This window comes from Gymnoscopelus braueri (assembly GCF_963280865.1).
Source record: "Gymnoscopelus braueri genome assembly, chromosome: 11".
NCBI lineage: Eukaryota > Metazoa > Chordata > Actinopteri > Myctophiformes > Myctophidae > Gymnoscopelus > Gymnoscopelus braueri.
The window spans coordinates 27,516,602-27,537,183 of record NC_137613.1 but is presented as its reverse complement, the minus strand read 5'-3'; the positions used below and the strand labels follow the sequence as shown (position 1 = coordinate 27,537,183).

At 40.0% G+C, this 20,582-nt stretch overlaps 2 protein-coding genes across 3 annotated transcripts in view; both read left to right on the top strand.

The window, feature by feature from the left end:
• The window catches only part of LOC308095957 (CMP-N-acetylneuraminate-beta-galactosamide-alpha-2,3-sialyltransferase 1-like), a 28,445-nt gene extending 24,738 nt beyond the window's left edge, over window positions 1-3,707 (top strand). The window contains exons 4-8 of one of the 2 annotated variants that reach the window (XR_013934095.1): window positions 852-1,031; window positions 1,492-1,537; window positions 1,783-1,902; window positions 2,774-3,324; window positions 3,359-3,707. Coding sequence is in view for 1 of the 2 variants with exons in the window: in XM_080443142.1 (XP_080299268.1) it covers window positions 852-1,031; window positions 1,492-1,537; window positions 1,783-1,902; window positions 2,774-2,947 (520 nt within the window). In the remaining variant the exon portion in view is untranslated. Of the gene's footprint in view, window positions 1-851; window positions 1,032-1,491; window positions 1,538-1,782; window positions 1,903-2,773 lie in introns of both variants that reach the window. The other variant, XM_080443142.1, reaches the window with a different exon arrangement.
• Window positions 3,708-6,758: 3,051 nt separating this feature from the next.
• On the top strand, window positions 6,759-17,723 carry parp10 (poly(ADP-ribose) polymerase family member 10). Its single transcript, XM_080442873.1, has 11 exons — window positions 6,759-6,895; window positions 8,925-9,100; window positions 9,464-9,706; window positions 9,929-10,159; window positions 10,317-11,317; window positions 11,622-11,834; window positions 13,005-13,101; window positions 13,911-14,918; window positions 15,485-15,618; window positions 15,712-15,886; window positions 16,619-17,723. The coding sequence occupies exons 2-11, from the start codon at window positions 8,926-8,928 to the stop codon at window positions 16,915-16,917; spliced, it is 3,576 nt and encodes a 1,191-aa protein (XP_080298999.1). The 5' UTR covers window positions 6,759-6,895; window position 8,925; the 3' UTR covers window positions 16,918-17,723.
• The last annotated feature ends 2,859 nt before the right edge of the window (window positions 17,724-20,582 follow it).

Genomic DNA, 20,582 nt, shown 5'->3' with positions numbered 1-20,582 from the left:
GGCAGGGAAAGGGGCTGAAACCCCCCAGAGCTTTCTTCCACCGCCAGGACAGGAACGGGGGATTGACAATGGGACTGAAGTGGCATAGGACAGTCAGTACTGGCATGACTAGGACTTCTAGAGATGATATCGGAGCCATCACAACTAGGACTTCTAGGAGTGACACCGGAATCCGCACAACCAGGACATCACAATCAAACTAGCATGTTCTTTAATAGTATCCCCTCCAACAGTTGACCAGCTGGTGCTTCAAACGACCCCCCCCCCCTCCCTCCCTCCCTCCCCCCAACAGTCGACCAGCCAGCTGGAGCATTAGCAAGTCCAGTTGCCACTCTTTGGGCTCGTACTGCAGTCACAGAGCCATACAGCTCACCGGGTAAAGGCAGCCTGTGTGGTAGCTGGGTGGGTGCTGTCCGCTGGGTCCATTTGGTTGAGTCATTCTGCCACATGCTGGTGAGGTGAGAACTCAAATGCAGGACAGCCAGACAAGGTGGCGTTCAAAACCCATTAATGGGTGTTTTTATACAGGAGAACAAGAACATGACAAACTAAAACAAGTGACAGGATAAAATGACTCAACAAGAACTGACTGGGGAACAATACTGATATACACATGAGGGGTGATTACAAATCAGATAAAGCTGGGGCAGACAGAAACATAGAACCAAGAATACTAGACCAGGGAACAAAATACATAGAAATACAAAACCTAGAAACTACAATCAATGACAAAGTCTGTGACTGTGACAGTTTTTGTATAAAGCAAACAAATAGTCAAATATACTAGAACTTGCTTAAGTGGCTCATTTCCATATCTACTAAAAAGCAAAGCTGTGTTATTTTGTTTGCAGAATGAACCAGGCTCCCACCTCTGGCTTTGAAGAAGACGTTGGGTCCAGAACCACTCACCATGTGATGTACCCAGAAAGTTCCGTAGATCTTGACAACACCACTCATTTGGTGCTGATCCCTTTTAAGACCCTGGACCTTCAATGGATCATCAGTGCTTTAACTACAGGCTCCATTAAACAGTGAGTACATTACACTGCATTACGCCCTTTCATTTTACGTCTTAGAAAGGTCAGAGGAGTGACAAAAAAGAAAGAAATCTAAATAGAATGAAAAAGAGAATAATAATAATTTTGCTCATCAATCATTTAAAGGGGGGAAAAAGACACAGAAAAAAGACGCCAAAAAACATTCCATATTCCTGGATTTACCTTGTCTAGATGTTGGAAACATTGTTGTTCTCTTTGTCTCCTTGCCAAACATTACTGTTTAATACAGTGATTATTTCCTATCATTAGAGTTTCATATCTAATACACCATTAGATTATGAAATTATGTATTTAATAAATACAGACACGTCTGTATTTATTACATACATTATGTATCAGCATAATGTATCAGCATATTGTATGTAATAATCAGAATTTACAGATACATTATTATTATTATACATTATTGATTGTTATTTTTCTTCTATTGCAGCACATATGTACCTGTAATGTCCAGGATAAAAGCAAACAAGGACAAGGTGAGTTCAATGAATGAAGGCCTTACTCTTTGTTTTATTTACTAGTTTTGCCATGCCAGGTAAGTCAGCTTGTCAGGCACTTATGTGTTGAACCTCAACCTATATTGTTTTTTTTAATCCGGCCACATGAATAAACAGTCCACAGCTGGTACGATAGAGACATGACCGTAAACATGACAAATATTGCTCCAGGTTACAGCATCTGCAGCGGTCCACCATGAAGTGTGATTCTGTCTCTTTTGCAGGTGTTGATCTATAGTCCCACCTTTTTCAAATACGTCTATGAGACTTGGCTCGACAGTCACGGGCGATATCCTTCTACCGGCTTCCTCAGTTTACTGCTTGCCATTCACATTTGTGACGAGGTAAGCTGATAGTTAGTACTGTACAATTTGCAACTCACAGTTTCACCATACAGCAGACGCTTTTATCCAGAGTGACTTATAAAGTGCAAGATCAGAGTAAATGGCATGAGTCCTATAGTCAACAAACGACAGGGAAAATGGTCACGTAAATAGGGAAGCCGAAAAATCAATTAAGTGCTACAAAGTAAGTAGGTATAAATCTTCTTCAGCACATTTAGGTTTGTCATGACTTTAACAGACATTATTAACTGACATTAACTGTCCTAGAAACAAAAGGGGGACAAGGAGAATTGATAGAGGACATTATTTAATGTATGCAGTTCCAAAGAAAGAATAGAACCGGTTACAACAAAGGTACCTGCAATAGTGTTTGTTGCATGTCTTGTTAAATATTGGTAATATTGGTAAATAGGGGGTAAACATGGATTATAGGTGTGATGTAGGGCAGGGCAATTAACCAGAAATATATCAAAATCATCATATAGTACCAATAACCAACCTAATCTTGCTCATGTAGGCCACTAGAATATCGAGAAGCAGGGTTTATTTATGTTTTGATATATTTTTTTGTTCTTATATTAATCAACACAAATAAATTACAATTGATTTTTTTATAATCGACTAAATTGATTAGCCACTTAAGCCCTATATTATACTTCTTTGTACAATAGTGGCATGTAAGAATAGCGGAAATACGTCACATCGTGATACGTTGTGAGCTTGTTGATCTGCTATTTTCATTATCTAAAAAATTGAATCATACGTTAATCTCAATTGAGGAAAAAGTTTGAAATAATCGTGCTATTGATTTGAAGTCATATCACCGAGCTCTAGTGTTATGTGACAATGTGTTTGTGTCCGTACACCACAGGTGAGCGTGTTTGGTTTTGGTGCAGATCAGTATGGAAACTGGCATCACTACTGGGAGAAGAACCTTTTGGGAGGAGCGTTCCGACACACAGGAGTTCATGATGGAGACTATGAATACAACGTCACCCTGCTGCTGGCGGACAAACACAAAATCCAAATGTTTAAAGGGAGGTGATGCTGCTTTACAAGTGCTGTCCAGACATTGCGGACCTTGAATGAATGATGACAGCTCTCTGTTGTCCTTCTGGTTTCCAAAGACGCTGTTTAGTTTTTCTGCAGAGCTTTGAACACAACATAAGAAAGTGAAACAAACAAACCTGAAACTGCCATGCTGTTAATGCTGTAACTCACTTTATTTACAGTCATCTCCATCCTCTGCCTTCATTGAATATACAATTTTCACTCTGGCATGCTGTATATCTGAAATGATATCAGGATAGAGCAGCTAGAGAGAGAGTGTCTCTGATCTTCACATGACTGTGTATGTCAAACCTCCAGTCAGCCACTCTAGATGGGTGGTGGCATCATGGACAGGCCTATGTTGGAGTGACTGTCCTTGCTCTGCTCCATCTTGGACGTGGAGAAGAAGGACACTGTCACGACACCTGGTAGGTGCTTGCTGTCACCTACCTGGACTCATAGCCTGCATGGTATACATCAGACTGTGTTCTATGTGTTCTTAAAGGCAGCTGGTATTACAAGTTTTGCACAATGACTATGAGTCATGGTAGCATACTTGCCATTTCTGTAGACCATTTTCCAAAGCATAACACAGTTTTCGTTTGTTTGTTTGTTTGTTTTTTAAAGAAGCCATTAATATCCTCTGGTGTATCTTCCGGTGGGATAGAACCCCAGTGCTTCCTGTATTCAAACAAGGAGAGAGAAAGTAAAAAAGGGGTTGGGGATATGTGAAGGGAGAAGGAACAGATAAGGTTTAGAAGCTTTTGGAGCGACAATGGGATGTGTTGTTCCCAAAACTAATTATAAAACTTGGCTAGAAAAATTGGATGACAGGGTGACATATGCAAAGTTTGTATCATGTACAAACATGTACAAACATGTACATTTAGCATAACATATCAACATCTCTTTCATCATGCTGCATGTTCAGCTCCCTCACAGTCCTCTTGAGAGACACGATGTAATGGAGCTTCTTGCTTCAATTTGACCATGTTTCCTCAAAATACTGTACGTGAACACCAACTGCTTATGGTCCCCATTAACGTGCGTTAAGTTTCAGGTGTAACTTATTATCATTTTATACAACCCATATAAAGTCCATGTCAAAAGTGCCTTACCAAATAGATATACATTTGTAATACTGAAATAGGCCTGAAGTGCCTTTGATCATACTTTTTTTAAAATAGAAAATAGGATTCTTTGCCATTATATTAGTTAATTAATACCGTTTAATCACATAAACCAAGATGCTCTCATGATAAAAAGTAAGAAGGTCTGAGTATAAGATTATAATGCCATTATAATAAAATAAAAAATCACCATGATTTTTCTGTTAATAATGTGAATTTAAAGATTAGCATATGCATGACAGATGTAGCCGTGTTGTACCTGTGAGGAATCAGTAACTTTCTTAAATAGACCACAGATTTTGTTTAAATATGTTTTACACATCCTAAGACAACTTTGTATTCAGACTTAAGGTGTCCTTGTTGATCAAACTGCCCTTTGTAAGAGGACTGCATATTGATTATCTTTTGTATGACTGAAAGAGAGAGAACCGCTATGTTCTCACATTATGTAAGCACTTAAATTCTTTACTTAATTTGTTATTGTTTACTCTACATACACAGTAAGTACATGAAATGAACTGAAACACTTTTGCCTAGTCAATGTCTTTATGTCCTTGTCTTTCTCCATGCTGGAATAGCTTGCAATTGAACGATAATTCACAACCACAGCTTCACAATTGCAATTGTCTGTTAAAATAAAGTTGTTTTGTTTTATTTTTTTGCTGTCTTGGATGAGATTCTGTTGCCATCTACTGTACTGTATGTTAGATACATGTATGAGTTGAAGAGGAACATAACTGTCATTGATCTGTTCTGTTGCCACTGACGTGCTGATTTTGCACAGAAGGCAGAAATCCTGAGCAGAATAAAAGCTTTTGCTTTTGAGGGCACTGTCCCCTAGTGGACAATAAAAGTGATAATTAAATGCCTCAATTTGAATGTGGCTTGACTTTAGTTTAGTTGCAATGCATCTATGTTAAATTACATCAGAGTGATTTTACTTTTAACCTTGATGGTTTTAGTTCTCAGATATCTGGCTTTGGAAGATCGACTTGTTTAAATTATGAACAAAGTAACTCAGGGGTATCCTTATTAGTGCAACATGCTTTATGCATTTAATGTAGACACCCAAAGTTAGTTCAGGCCCAAGATTTCTCAGCCACTCAGCCTGTGTTTGGGGGGGGGGGGGGGACAAAGATGTTTGTATTTGGGGGCTGGTGGGACCAAGGGGGTCTACTAAGACAACATCAGTGTATTTGATATTGGCTCGTGCAACTTTACTTAGTTCACAAGTGGGAACAAAGGGCTGGGTTTTTGTCTGTTTTCCATCCAGGCTGATCACCCTCTCCTCCCTAATCAATCATTGTTGGCTACTACTTACATACCCCCCCCCCCCCATTCACATACATAAGTCATTTAGCATAATGTAATAATGGATCCCCTTTTCTTCCCTTCTGTCACCCAGGTCACCATGGCAACACTCCTTCCATTCCCCATACACTCCCAGTCCCATCCCATACTACAGTAGGCCTACATCCACCCATCCAAATGACCAGTGCAATGTCTACTCAACATGGTCTACTCATAGAGTTAAAAATAAGGGTCTACTCTATTTGTGTGTGTGTGTGTGTGTGTGTGTGTGTGTGTGTGTGTGTGTGTGTGTGTGTGTGCACGCACGCGTGCGTGCGCGCGCGCGTGTGCGTGCGTGCGTGCGTGTGTGTGTGTGTGTGTGCATCCAGGACCGTATCACATGTGACAGACATTATGCCATCATCATTGACCTTCTCCCTCCCACTCACGCACGCATAAATCGGGCTTCATTTATTATTAGCACGCTTATTTGTCATGCTCTTATTTTGAAGTTTCCCAACCAGAAGTCACAGCTAGTGTGAGTTTTACAACAGAGAACATGATTGATTTGCAAAAAAATATCCTTTACATTTGGAAACATCATAGCTACATGTGTAAAATCATGTCACACTCCAAGCGGTATAAAAAAATAAAAATACAATTGTCTAGGGTCAACTGGAGGGGGAGGGACTCACGCTCAGGGTTGCCATGTCCGCTTATTATAAGCGATTTTTGTCTTGTTTTTCCTGTGTAGTTGCGGGTAGCGGTTTTTGAGGTTTGTTTCTGAAGTGGAGTTGCTTATTTGGGCTTGTTTCCAATTAAAAAAAAATATTATTTAAACCAGTGGTTCCCAAATAGCCTATTTTCATGTCATGGACCCCCAACTTAATATGTATTTGTCCCTAACCCCATCTGAAAATGTTTTGTGCCAGGGACCCCCGTACCAGATTTGTGGGGGCATTTCTGGTGATAGGCTTGAATTGTTTTTACAGGGGACAGTTCCGAATTGCAGCCACCATGAGTGGTTTTGAAGGAGAGTAAGGAATCACACTTTTCAGAGTAAGGATCGATTCACACTTTTACAAATCTTGGAATGTTTCAAAACTCTTCCAAATATTCCACATTTTATTTCAAGATTTCTTTTGAAAATAGCAGATCTACAAACTTGTAGATTGGCTATTTTCAATTAGCCAATAAAGTGCCTATTTTGGGCTTGTTTCATAGACCTGGTAGTCTATTTCTCTCACAAAACCTGGCAACACTGCTTGCACTCTGCATTTAATTTCCGGGTCAACAGTGGGTGCGTTCGGAAATTGCGCACCGGAGCACACTCGCCTATTAGTTTGTATTGGCCAGTGCGCTCAGTGCTGTATTTCCGAACGCACCCAAAGTTTCACCAACAACAGCTGCTGAACACTTAACAACAAGGAAGTACAAAGTACAAGCAAGTGAAGCAACACGGTTAAAATACTACGACATCATGCTATGACTTGATATATATACACTTCATACAACTACCGAAGGTAAGGAAACCTAAACTATTGGTGGAAAACACATTTATGCCACGTTTTTTTAATATTCTGTGATGTCATGATGAATACGCACTTGAAGGAGAATGTCGACATTATTTTAAGGTTTCACTTTCCTTTTTATGTGCAACAGCAGCATAACTCTTAGTTGGGTGTTTGCAAGCCTTTTTATTCTGATTAGTGTGTGATGAGATATATCCCTATACTACCACCATACTCAATTCATTGCAGATAGACTGAACATTGGTAATGTGTAATGTTGATACATACCTATTAATTATATGCACGTATTATCCAAGACAGTATACATACCTATCCAGTGGTGTAAAGTAACTAGTACATTTATTCAAGTACTGTCCTTAAGTACAATTTTGTGGTATTTACTTTACTGGAGTATTTCCAATTTTCAGTACTTGTACTTCTACTCCAATACATCTCAGAGGCAAATACTATACTTTTACTCCACTACAATTATTTGAAAACTTTAGTTACTTACTAGTTATTTTGATTATTCTTACACAGCGTACATTACTTAGGGGCTTTTACTCAAGTACATTTTTAATTCAGGACTTTTGCTTGTAACAGTATTTGTACATTGCAGTATTGATACTTTTACTTAAGTAAAACTTGTGAGTACTTTTTCCACCACTGCATATCTATGATGCGAAAGTTAAAGTCAGACTCGATAGAATACATCTATGATAGTCTTGATCCAAGGATATAGGTAATGTATACTGTTGATATATATTAATTATATGTACGTATTACTGGTGATTGTGCACTATTACCTGAACCAATATTTATATATACATGCCTATTTACATGCCTATATCACTACATAGCTATTACTACATACTACAATATTGTACATCCATACTGGTCAGGTGGAATCTACATAATATGTTGTACTGTTGATTCTCTGTACATATCTCTACTTTATGCACATTTCACCGTACAACTTCTTATTATGCACCTGTTCGACCCTGTTCTGTATCTGTATTTAATCTTTATTACTGCAGTGCTGCTATGACAACTGAATTTCCCTCAGCCTCTCAATAAAGGTCTATCTATCTACCTGACCCTCCCCCGTCGCTATAGCTTGGATGGGGAGGTCACAGATGGAATGTGATGGTCACAGATGGTGTTAATGTATTCCCTAATTGTTATAGCCAGCTGTAAATAAAGTACCCCCCACCTGCCTGGTGTGTGCAGTGCATACTGTGTGTATATATATATATATATATATATATATATGGACCGATCAACTGCAAACATTGTATGCACAGCACACTCTGCTAGTAGACTAGTACAGACATAGCCAGTATATTTATATTTTTTTCATATATACTTTCTGAAATATTTAATTTTATAATGGAAGTTAGTGGGGGCTCTGCCTCTGATCACGGTGAAACCTTGCCCAAAGAGTTATGTCACAGAAGACTGACGTCATAGATGACTGATCACATAAAGTCCGAGGTCCACATTGGACACCCATTTCGGATGCTATCAATGTGCACTGTATGGGACGTCATCACGTTTAATCAGACTATTGATTGGTCTAAGTCGATGAGATACTGACCTACCCACGTTTAATCAGACTGTTGATTGGTGTGATACTGACCTACCGACAGGGCTCAGTAGGTCTTTTGTATAAAGTATAGTTTTGGACCGCGTCGGAGCTGCTCCGTCTCAAGCAAACTGGAGCGACGAGAGGCACCACCGAGCGAGCTAAAGCGAGCGAGTTGCCGTGCCGAGCGTTGTGACGTTCGCTTGAGCCGACTCAGCGCCGTCCCTAGTTACGTACTGATAGGCACAGAATCGTAAATCATGTTTTGGGGTGAGCTCTGCCCCCGTTAGGTCAGTATCTCGCCAATCAATAGTCTGATTAAACTTGGGTAGGTCAGTGTCAGTGTGATTTTTTTTTAAAGTTTCTAAATCAGTATAATGTCTTATTTGAGTGACACCGACACCAACATACTAACTGGCTGACTTAAAGAACAACATTTATGCGTCTTGTTACCAGAATGCCTGTTGAAAACCAAGAGGGGAGGTCGGTGGAGGTGCTGGGACTTCCTGAAGGGGTCGACGAGGAACTGCTGTCTCTGTACTTTGAGAATAAACGCCGTTCAGGGGGAGGACCGCTTACCTCCGTGGAGAAGGAGGGTGACCGTGCCTTACTAGTGTTTGAGGAGGCAGAAGGTAAGAACTGAATGTTTGTTAATAATAAAATATTGATTGCGCAGCCAGTTGGTGCACTGACCATATGTTCGTTGTGACCCAAGTATGAATCAGACTCCTACAATGAGGTCTTGCATGTCCCCCCTCTCTCTGTCCTCAATTTACTGTCTCTACACTCCATCTATAGCATAACATGCCACTATACTGTATATATATTATATATACCACTTCCATTCGTAACGCTCGTGCCAGGTAAATTTACTGTATATGACACAACCCCAGCCCCTCCTACTTTCATCCCCCTATTGTATATTATTTATGTTTGTGGAGTACACTGTGCGATCAAATCTGATGGTAATTGACATAAACTGATTGAATCAACAGTTGCAGCACGAGTGTTGTCTAAAGGGCACCATGTTCTGCATAACACTGAGCTGACGGTAAGAAAGCCCCCCTTGAAGGATCCATGGAGGCTGCTGCTCCGTGGGGTCAACGCAAACATCAACTTAGAGCTGGTGGAGCTCTACGTGGAGAATATGCTGGGTATGGAAATGGACAGTTACAACCTGGATCCCCTACTTGAGAGAGGTCTTGTCCTTGTCCACTTCCAACAGCAGCTCTCTCAAGGTCAGACATTTACACCCCCCTCTCACTACTCACTAAATTCCACTTAATCATTTTACAATATTTCTAAATTATGTTAGGATAATATGCCTGCCTTTCTCTCAAAACAACTAATAGTGCAACGCTTAAATCCCTGAGGTCGTAGTCACGGCAGGACCACGGAACTGAAATTGCCTTTGTGAATGAAATTTGATGACAAACTTGTCATTACTTTTTAATGTACAGATTTCCAGCAGCTGAGTGCCAAGATCTCCAAAAAGCCCCTTGATGGTTCCAAGATAACTCTCGAACAAATTGAGCAAACGGACACCATCTTAGTGGAGAACCTGCCCCCTGGTATCTCTACGGTCACGCTTACATCTTACCTGGAAAGCACTGGTGCTGGAAACCACAAAGTGAAGGAAGTCAACATGACATCACCAAGCACAGCCAGGGTCTCTCTTGTGGACTTTGAATGTAAGTTTTGCACATTTCTCTATTGAGTGGTCCGACTTACTGAAATTATAATTTTTCTACTCCACATGCTATTCCTTTCTCTTGCTATTGTGTTTTGCAGATCTTTTCCATTTTTCAAATGAACCAATTATGTGTATGTTTTGTTTCCTTTCAATAGCTGTGGTTCATATCCTTAATCGGCCACACAAACTCGAAAATGCTGAACTAAACATGAGGCCGTATTTTGCCTTTCTTCAGCCTACGGAAAGCTTGTTAACATTGAACTCTGGAAATGAACCCTTAGATGGTAGCACGGATAGTGCCCGACCTAATTTGAGTTCTCTGACACCGGTCGGTGCCGACAGCCAGTCCTCCCAACAGATGGCCTCACCTGAAGTTGCCCACACAGCAGCAGAAGTAGCAGAGGAAGTCATGGAGGACCTTACCAAGGACACAGAACCACTTACAAGCCACGTTGCTATCCCTGACCCATTAAAACTTGCCCTATTTCGGATCAGCACGCTTCCACAGGACATTGTACAGGCGTACCCAAACTTTGACATTAAAATCAGAGATGATGGTGTGTACATCGCAGGGCCTGATAGACTGACCATGGAGCAGCTAAAGAACGCCATCTTGGAGTTTCTTGGCAGTATTGCTCAGACACAGTTTCCCGTTGACGAGGAGACTGCCCAGTTTCTGACAAATCAAGCGGTCAAACAGCTGCTGCTGGAGACAATGAAGGAACGGGGGCTACCCAGTATTTACAATGTAGTAGGCAATGTCATTGCTGTAACATCGCTGTCTGTAAATTTCGTCAACCAGGCATGTAGCTTGTTGAAATCCCTGTTTTGCAGCTTCAGCATACCGGTGGATAGGGAATATGAGTGCATGTTATACTCCGAGGAGTTGTCTGGATTCCTTCAGTCGCTTGGATTCTGCTCTGCAAGGGTATCGGCAAGAGAGGGCGAGATTGAAGTGATGACTCTGAAAGGAATGGAGAGTGACATGAAGGAAAAAATCGTGACGTTTCTCAGTACACCTATTGAGAGGGAGACGGTCATCTCTATGGAGCCGGGTAGGCTCAAATACATCCAGCTGCATCACCATCAATTGATGGCTGACATGGACCAAGTATCAATAGTCCCATTAGAGGCAGAGGACGTTTGTGGTTTAAAGGTATGTGGTGGCTCATTGCAAGAAAAAAAAAGTACAGCCCTTTCATGTGTTTTGTGTAAAAAAAGTTGTACTGCATAGACAATTTATTAGATTTTGTAGCTTTGGACATTTCTTTTAGATGAAGCTTCTATTTGGTAGTTTCTGGTACCATAAGAAATTGAACCAAACATTGGGCTTCCATTATGATGCTGTGAGTTGTGAGCTTCTTGAATAAAAAATGCTTGCCTATACTAACATGCCCAAAATACATCTTTGATTCCCCAAATCTCATTCATTGTTCCGTTTTCATGAATGTCATTAATAGATCCGTGGCAATGCCATGGCTTGCCAAATGGCGGCTGAGGTGCTGCAAAGTGTTGTGTCCTCCATCTGCACCAGAACCATCACATCCAACCAGCCTGGCGTGTCCCGCTTCCTGCTAGAGGACGAGGGGCCCAGCATCCTGGCGGAGATAACCGCCAAGTTCCAAGTGTACATCAGCATGGACAAGGTCTACTGGAAACGGATTCCCAATGAGGTATCATAATTGTAGGACAGATGATACTTTCGTTTAGAGTTAGAGTAGCCAATTATCTGTACCCCTTTTTTCTTGCAATTTAGTTGTTATGTCAGTTAATCCTCCCCACACAGTTCTGTTATTGTACTGCTATTGTACCCTACTGGCTCATCTGCCAGAGCCCACACCGGGAGGACGTAGCGCCTCCGTCCTACTCCTCCCGTTCAACACCCCCCCTCTGACAGGTGCTGCCCCAGCCTGTAACAAAGATCGCCCGGCCTCCCTCCCCCGTACTCTTCCAAAAGTGTTCGTATAGACGCTGGGCCAAGCCAGATCCACCGCAGTGGATTAAAACCGCTAGATTCCGTGGTGTTGGACAGGTACTTGACCCCTGCGATATGCAAGCGCCCGGACAGATGGTACTTTGTACGTTGTCTGACGGTTCATTTATTTCCATTGCGGTCCTTTCACATGTATGTGTAAGTTATGTAGTGATGCATGAGGTGTTGAATGTATGTGTTTGCATGCATGCGTGTGTATAACCTAAGAGTAATATTTATAAAGTAGTTGTAATGTTTATAACCTGGGAGTAAGAACCTTGCTCATAGGACAACAGTCAAACTGTTCTAGCTTGATTATTCCTTTTTTATTTTTACTTCTTGTATACGTTTACTATTTTTATTATTATTATTAATGCTGATACATTGTCTGAGGAACCAGAATGAAATAAATGTGTATTCTTATCGTACTCTTATGTACCTGTACATAAGACGTAACAATAAAAAACACCCTGAACTCTTGAAATAAGGAATCTTTCATTATAGTTTTAGTATGATACCGTAGGCTTCAAAGCTTTGTGAGAGCAGTGACTTTCTTTGAAAAGTTGTTGACCTGTAATACAGAATTTAACCAGGGATATAGTGATAATATAGTCAACACTTTAACAATGTAAAACCCTATAGTTGACCGGGGTTCCCAGGACTCTATACTTGGTCCCTTCCTACACCATTGCAAATCTCTCTACTGAAAATAGCAGATCGACGCATTGTGAGCTTGTAGAAATGTTATTTTCACTGAATGTTCGCTCCAGAAAATGGACACAAGGGTTTATATGGTTAACTAACCATTACACTATGGAAGTGCTCCTACTAGTAATAATTTAACTCTTATAGTATATTATTTCCTTTTCAGGACATCTTTGAAGCTGCATGGAAACTGATGTCCCAGCAAAGCTTCCAGAAAGTGTCTCTGGATGGTGCACAAGACATGGAAGTGTTAACTCAAACTGGTGAGAATTTAAATAAGCAACAAGCTCCTGATCAACGAGTATTTTTAGGTCGTGCAAATTAAAGCGCACTATGTAACTTATTTTTAATGAATGAAATGTAATTTTGTCCAATCTGTATGGTAGAGTATGTTAATACAATATAACTTATGCAATTGGGGTGGTTGTATTTTTTCTCCCTGCTCTTCTATTGAGACATTTAGCTTGTGTCAAAGGTCATGTCTCACCTAGACACAGGATCTGACACACATTTTTACCTGATGTTCAAGATTCAATTTATCCCCTGAGCAAGCAGGCAGAATCTATTAGTTCAATGGTAAAAATGCCAGCACTTGCACAGGAAACCAGGTTCAAATCCGGGGTAGAAGAGGAAAGTTACATAGTGCAGATTTAAATAACCATCATTTAAATTTGTTATTTCATTTTGCTGATTAACTTAACTATGTCTATGCATCCTTTTACTGAAACAACAATTCCACAGTGTGCTATGATTATTGTATATATTTAGTTATTTTAATTACTTATTACTTTTGTTATTCTTTAATATCTTTTATTGTAACTAAAATGTCAGATTTTCTCTTGTGTACCTAATGCATGAGATGAATTGATTACATTTTCATGATTAGTAACATTATTCTAACGTTATTCCTGCTCCCCTAATTAAGCCCCCAAATGTTTGGGAGCTGAAAATAAATAGTTAATTAAAAAGATAATAGAATTTGTATGTCCATAGTATTTGAATTTCCTTCATATAACTTCTGACTTTTGCATGTGTGCACTGCATTTCAAAACAATGTGTTTTCTTCTCATAGGCCTAATAGAGGAGGCAAAGAGAATTGTCTCGGTCATCGATGAAAAAATGGATGTGGCTCCATCCACTTCAGACAAAACCGATGACATGGAAGATGAGGATCTCTACACATCAGGGGAACCTACTGGCCCGAATGACCAGGACGACGACGACTTACTGATTATTAATGCTCCCTGTGACTTAAGAGAAATGGGGGGGGCCACTGCTGGAAATCCACTGCTGGATGAAGCCATGGGTCGGCGTGCTCCTGCTAACTTGGAAGAAGATGCCCAGATGTCTCTAGCCATCCAGTATTCCATGGAGTACACAAGGTCGCAGGCTGAGGAGGAGGACGAAGAGCTGCAGAAGGTACTGGAGCTATCCATGAAGACTGCCAACCATGAAGGTCCTGCTATTCCTGCTAAGCAGACCCCCAAACAAGTCAAGGATGTCTGTGCGTCCATGGAGGAAGAGATCAAGGCAATCAACACATCACAGATCTCTGTGTTTGCCGGCTATACCTCCGATCTGATCCGAACTGACATAGCTCTTGCAAAGAAGATTACTTTGAGACAGGTCGAGGAGAAACTAGAGCAAAAGGGGCTGAAGAATATGTCGGAGCTCCACAAGAAGTGTTTGGAGGTCATCAAGAGGAAGCATGCAGTGGAGATTAAGATTCAAGGCAACATGGTGATCATACGTGGTTTCAAGGACTTTGTGTCTAACGCACTGCCGGACATAAAGCTAGTCCTGAGGAAGATGTCCAGCGCCACTTCCGATGCTGATGTCCTGAAGACCCTGCAATGGGTTTGGCATGACGCGGCAGCAGCAACACCTTACGCTCCCGACACCACAGTGTTCATCGAGACCGCATGGAGGATGAAACAGAAGAAGATCAATCTCTTGCTAAACAATCAGCCCCACATTATCAACTTTGAGAAGATGGAAGAATACAACGTGGCCTCTGGGAAATCTGTGAAGATCTCCAGGAAAATGCTCAGTTTGGTGGACTTGACCACAAATGTGTCAGGTAAAGAAACCTTGGTACATTCACCCCCGGCATGATAAAAATAATCACGTTGCTTTAATCGTGGAAGCTGTCACTCTATTCAATCATGGAAGCTGTCACTTTAGTGGCAGCGTCATCACCAATTTTGTGTCACCTGTGTTTGTTAAGCGTGGCAAAACATACAAACACAACATTACCGGAGACAGACAAGAGGCGACTTACCCATTTCCGGTTTATTTTCCCATAGCTTTGCTTGATTGGCGTGGCAGGATATTTTATACGGAAACAGTCAAATGTGTTTCCGGTTTAAATGCACTGCCATAACAATAAAGTGAAGCTATGGGAAAAATAACTGAGTATGCCACATTCGGGAAACCTAATCTACAATTATGCACGTTGCCCGCTTTGTGCATAGAAGTGAAATATCACTCATGTTGCATCTTTACATTACTTAATATTGATTGAATATAATGTGTTGCTTCGGACAATCGTGTTGAGCATGGTGTGAATGCACCTTAAGATGTGTAATTTGGTTTAATTATTCAAAACTTTGTGTGTAAAAAATATGCATGCTTTGCTTTTAACAGAAGAGGATTACTCTTTGCTGTCGAGCATGCCAGAAGTAGCCAGAGTAGACGAGGATTCGGATGAATTCCAAGAAGTAGTGAAAGAATTCTACGAGAGTATACAGAAATACCACAGCAAAATAAGAATCATAAAGGTGAAAATATTTACTTTTTTTTTATAATATTGTTTTTTTACATTTAAACATGTTTTTATGTGTGATTGTAATACAAATATGTGTTTTCCGCAGGTGGAAAAGCTCATGAACCGACTGTTGTATAAACAGTACCAGCTGAAGAAAGCCAGCATAATGCAAAGTGCTACAGAACCAGAGATTGAGCGAACTCTCTACCACGGCACGAGTGAGTCCAGCGTAAAGGAGATATGCATTCATGGATTCAACAGAAGCTTCTGTGGAAAGAATGGTATGTTGTTGTTTTTTTTTATGGCGGATGTGCACATTTGACATGTTTTGGTCAATACATAAGTAATTATGTCTTGTCTGAATTGTATTTAATTTAACATCATGTAGTAATGTCTTTCATGTCGATGCCGTGTATACTGTACCATTCGGCACTGTCCCCCTTATTAACTGGGGACAATTATGATATCCATTGTTGTGTTTAGAAAACACATCTCTGAAAGGATGGATCACCAATCACCATCTTTATTTATTCATCTATAAAGCCCTCCTAACCTCCTTGCCTCAATTCTCTCTTGGTCTTAAATGAATTGCCGTATCACACACATTCTCAAAATGTTCCCTATAATGTAGCGTACTGAAGTCTGACGTCAAAACCACACCCACTAAGTCATAAAGACATTTCTTTCTTTTTAATGTTATTTTTGGGGGCATTAAAATGTCCAAGCCTTTATTTGATAGCGAATTGGATTCAAAACCATGAATGCACTAAATGGCAAACTGAAACTTCACTATTGTACCTCTTGGTAATTTTACGTTTCTGATTTCAACTTTTGTTACATCTGAGTGAGATAGTTTTTGATAATTGCATTTTTATTACAAATGTATTTTAATGTATACTCTTATCTTGTAAATGTGCCTTCTGTGTGTTCTCCAAGAAAGAAAGAAAAGTTAATTAATTGAATGAATGGGCAATCATTTTTTTAAATTATTAAATCAATCTTTCTTTCCACAGCCACCGTTTATGGCCAAGGGGTGTATTTTGCTGTGAACTCGGCGCTGTCTGTCCAGGAGCAGTACTCTCCTCCAAATGCAGAAGGATACAAATTTGTCTTTGTCGGAAAAGTGTTAACGGGTGACTACACGAAAGGCGACCATTCGATGAAGACTGCCCCATTGAAGGAGAGTGACGACATTCCGCTGAGATATGACAGCGTGGCAGACAACATTACCACGCCCACAATGTTTATTATCTTCAATGATACACAGGCTTATCCACAATACCTCATTACATGCCAGAAAATCCACCGCTGAGGAGACAGGGAAACGTCAGAAAAGCGTAATCTATGGGATACTGGCTGATTTGATCTAAGATATTATCATTTTAATTTAATTTTATATCCTGTCTATTTTTTTATCAATAGGAAACTTTTGATATAATATAATTTCTTTTCCTCACATGGCAGCAATATGCTTTGTAATTTTAATATGCTTTTTGTGTTTTGAGTTATATGTTAATATGTCGCAAGTTGTAAATCTTGCATATCTGTCCCCTTTGGCTTTTATTAGAAATAAACATTTTGTTTTAGTGTATGGAGCACTGGTTTAATTGTACATTAAATGGTTTTCCTAGCAAAAATAAAACCATTCACATCTTACAGTATGTACATGATAATATATGAAGCGTGAGTAATGGGCTCCTTACATTCCAGTCATCCATTGAATTCAATCTTTTGATTTCAATCATTTTTTTGTTTAACAGACAAAGGCTGAATGGTGTTATTCAGGAGGCTCCTATACATAACCATAGGAGCCTCCTGGATAACAGCATATGCCTTTTGTTATATTATAATTTGACTCATTCATTGAAATCACAACATAATTTTGTATTTTAATGTGACTACTGGAAGGGATTGCGCTTGCGTAACGAGTTTATGTAAAGATTTACTGTCAACGTGACTATTGCCTTGTTTATCTATAAAAATACTAAGAAATATCCTGCAGGCTAAGGCAGAATATAGGTATAACATGCAAATGAATGTGAATTTTACATGCATATATTATATACTGTAGGCCTATTTTTCTGTTGAAAAGTTAAATAAACCTTGATTTTGATTTATGAGGCGTGTTGATTGACCGTTTTGTTGAGGGTAGGCCCATCTATTGACGATCAATGTGACCGTAATACAGGCTCCTACTATTCAGCCAGACTACATGAGTGAACTGGTCTATACAGCAGTGGTTCTGTGGGGTCTGGGGGCCCCCAGGAGTCCTTGAGGGGGTTCCAAGGGGTTCCCAGCTTAATTCCTAGTTAGGAACCAGATGGATGCTTAGGGTTATGTAAGTATTCAAATGGACCGAACCTGTCCATTTGTACACTCAGTTAAACACAGGATTTTAGTTTGTTTTACCCTTAGATTGGGTTTTCCAGAGATGGTATGTCAAATGGGGGGCGGCGGGCCTGTGGTGTAATGCAGTGGTTCTCAAAGTGGGAGCAAAATTTGTTAATGTAGCTTAAAATCAGTTTAACCACTTTAACCCTACATGTACACTTGCTATTTTTTTTTTTTTAATATATATTAAGATTATTTAATATTCAGGGCTGCCAACTTTCAGAAATTTGTAAGAGTGAGACTTTAACTGTCCTAATGCGTTCGGCCGCCGGCCGAAGGCCGGTGGCGAAAAAAATTTTGGGGGCCCAAAATTTTAAAAGGGCCCTTTTTAACGCTGATTTAAAGGAATTTAACATTAAGACTGATGTCTTCACCCCCATGCCAGCTGCTCTCCCTGTCGGCCCCCTCATGCTTATATAGTGTTAATAATTGCATTTATTAATTAATTCTGATGAAAAACACGACTACATTATGCTATTGTTAGTCACATTTATTCAACATTGGGTTTGGACACAGGTTTCACTTAGAGCAAAGGTATTATAATATGTTACTCTCTACCTCCCCCTACAGGCTGGTATTATAATATGTGACTCTCTACCTCCCCCTACAGGCTGGTATTATAATATGTTACTCTCTACCTCCCCCTACAGGCTGGTATTATAATATGTTACTCTCTACCTCCCCCTACAGGCTGGTATTATACTATGTTACTCTCTACCTCCCCTACAGGCTGGTATTATAATATGTTACTCTCTACCTCCCCCTACAGGCTGGTATTATAATATGTTACTCTCTACCTCCCCCTACAGGCTGGTATTATAATATGTGACTCTCTACCTCCATCTACAGGCTGGTATTATAATATGTTACTCTCTACCTCCCCCTACAGGCTGGTATTATAATATGTTACTCTCTACCTCCCCCTACAGGCTGGTATTATACTATGTTACTCTCTACCTCCCCCTACAGGCTGGTATTATAATATGTTACTCTCTACCTCCCCCTACAGGCTGGTATTATAATATGTTACTCTCTACCTCCCCCTACAGGCTGGTATAATAATATGTTACTCTCTACCTCCCCTACAGGCTGGTATTATAATATGTTACTCTCTACCTCCCCCTACAGGCTGGTATTATAATATGTGACTCTCTACCTCCCCCTACAGGCTGGTATTATAATATGTTACTCTCTACCTCCCCCTACAGGCTGGTATTATAATATGTTACTCTCTACCTCCCCCTACAGGCTGGTATTATACTATGTTACTCTCTACCTCCCCCTACAGGCTGGTATTATAATATGTTACTCTCTACCTCCCCCTACAGGCTGGTATTATAATATGTTACTCTCTACCTCCCCCTACAGGCTGGTATTATAATGTTACTCTCTACCTCCCCCTACAGGCTGGTATTATAATTTGACTCTCTACCTCCCCTTACAGGCTGGTATTATAATATGTTACTCTCTACCTCCCCCTACAGGCTGGTATTATACTATGTTACTCTCTACCTCCCCCTACAGGCTGGTATTATAATATGTTACTCTCTACCTCCCCCTACAGGCTGGTATTATAATATGTTACTCTCTACCTCCCCCTACAGGCTGGTATTATAATGTTACTCTCTACCTCCCCCTACAGGCTGGTATTATAATTTTACTCTCTACCTCCCCTTACAGGCTGGTATTATAATATGTTACTCTCTACCTCCCCCTACAGGCTGGTATTATAATGTGATTCTCTACCTCCCCCTACAGGCTGGTAGGGCCTGTAATAAAGGCCAATCAAAAAGAAGGCCATCAAATAAAACGATGATTTTTAAGTCCACGGAAATAATGAATTTAACTTGAAGGTTAAGGATGATTTAATTTTAATATAGTACAAGAATAGTGTAACTACTGTATCTGTAAAATATAACCCATTTATTTCATAAAATTATGTATTGGGTTATAGCCTATTTGTCTCAATATTTGTCACATTCAGCCCTGGACTTCACTGACTGTAGGGGTCACATTAATCACATTAGAATCACAGATTAGAGATTTTATGTATTTTCCCCTATTTTCTGTATTTTTCACTATTTAAAATATAGTATTTCTTAATTTTTAATAATTATAGCTCGTAGATTGGCTTTTTTCACCATTTGAAATTGTTTTAAAATAAAAGGTCAACAGTTTTCCCAACCGACAGAGAGTCAGAGACAATATTTTGCCTATATATGGTTCTGTATTAGTGTATGAGTCAGTTTTAGCAGATTTCATTCTAATTGGCTACTGTAGACTGCCTATCAATTTCATGGGCCTGGGTAGGGCCACCTGGCCTGGCGGATATCTTCCCTGTTGCGCAGCAGCACGTCAGCAAGTGAAGGAAATGAATAAATACAAATAAACATAATGTTTTGATGGATAAATGCAAATGATTAAATCATATATATATCTTCGCTGTCAGGCCGAAACCTTTCCATATTTCAACTTTATGTTTTTTCATAAATGAATGCCTTACTTCAGCGGTTCTCAAACTGGGGTCCGGGGACCCCCAGGGGTCCTTGAGGAGTTACATGACTTTAACTATGAGAGTGTTCCATT

What these genes read in the sequence shown, in the direction of transcription:
- parp10 (XM_080442873.1), top strand. Translation starts at nt 8,926, where the DNA reads ATGCCTGTTGAAAACCAAGAGGGGAGGTCGGTGGAGGTGCTGGGACTT. An exon ending in CTCTCTTGTGGACTTTGAAT is followed by an intron (nt 10,160 to 10,316) that starts GTAAGTTTTGCA and finishes TCCTTTCAATAG; the next exon opens with CTGTGGTTCATATCCTTAAT. An exon ending in GGAAACGGATTCCCAATGAG is followed by an intron (nt 11,835 to 13,004) that starts GTATCATAATTG and finishes TTTCCTTTTCAG; the next exon opens with GACATCTTTGAAGCTGCATG.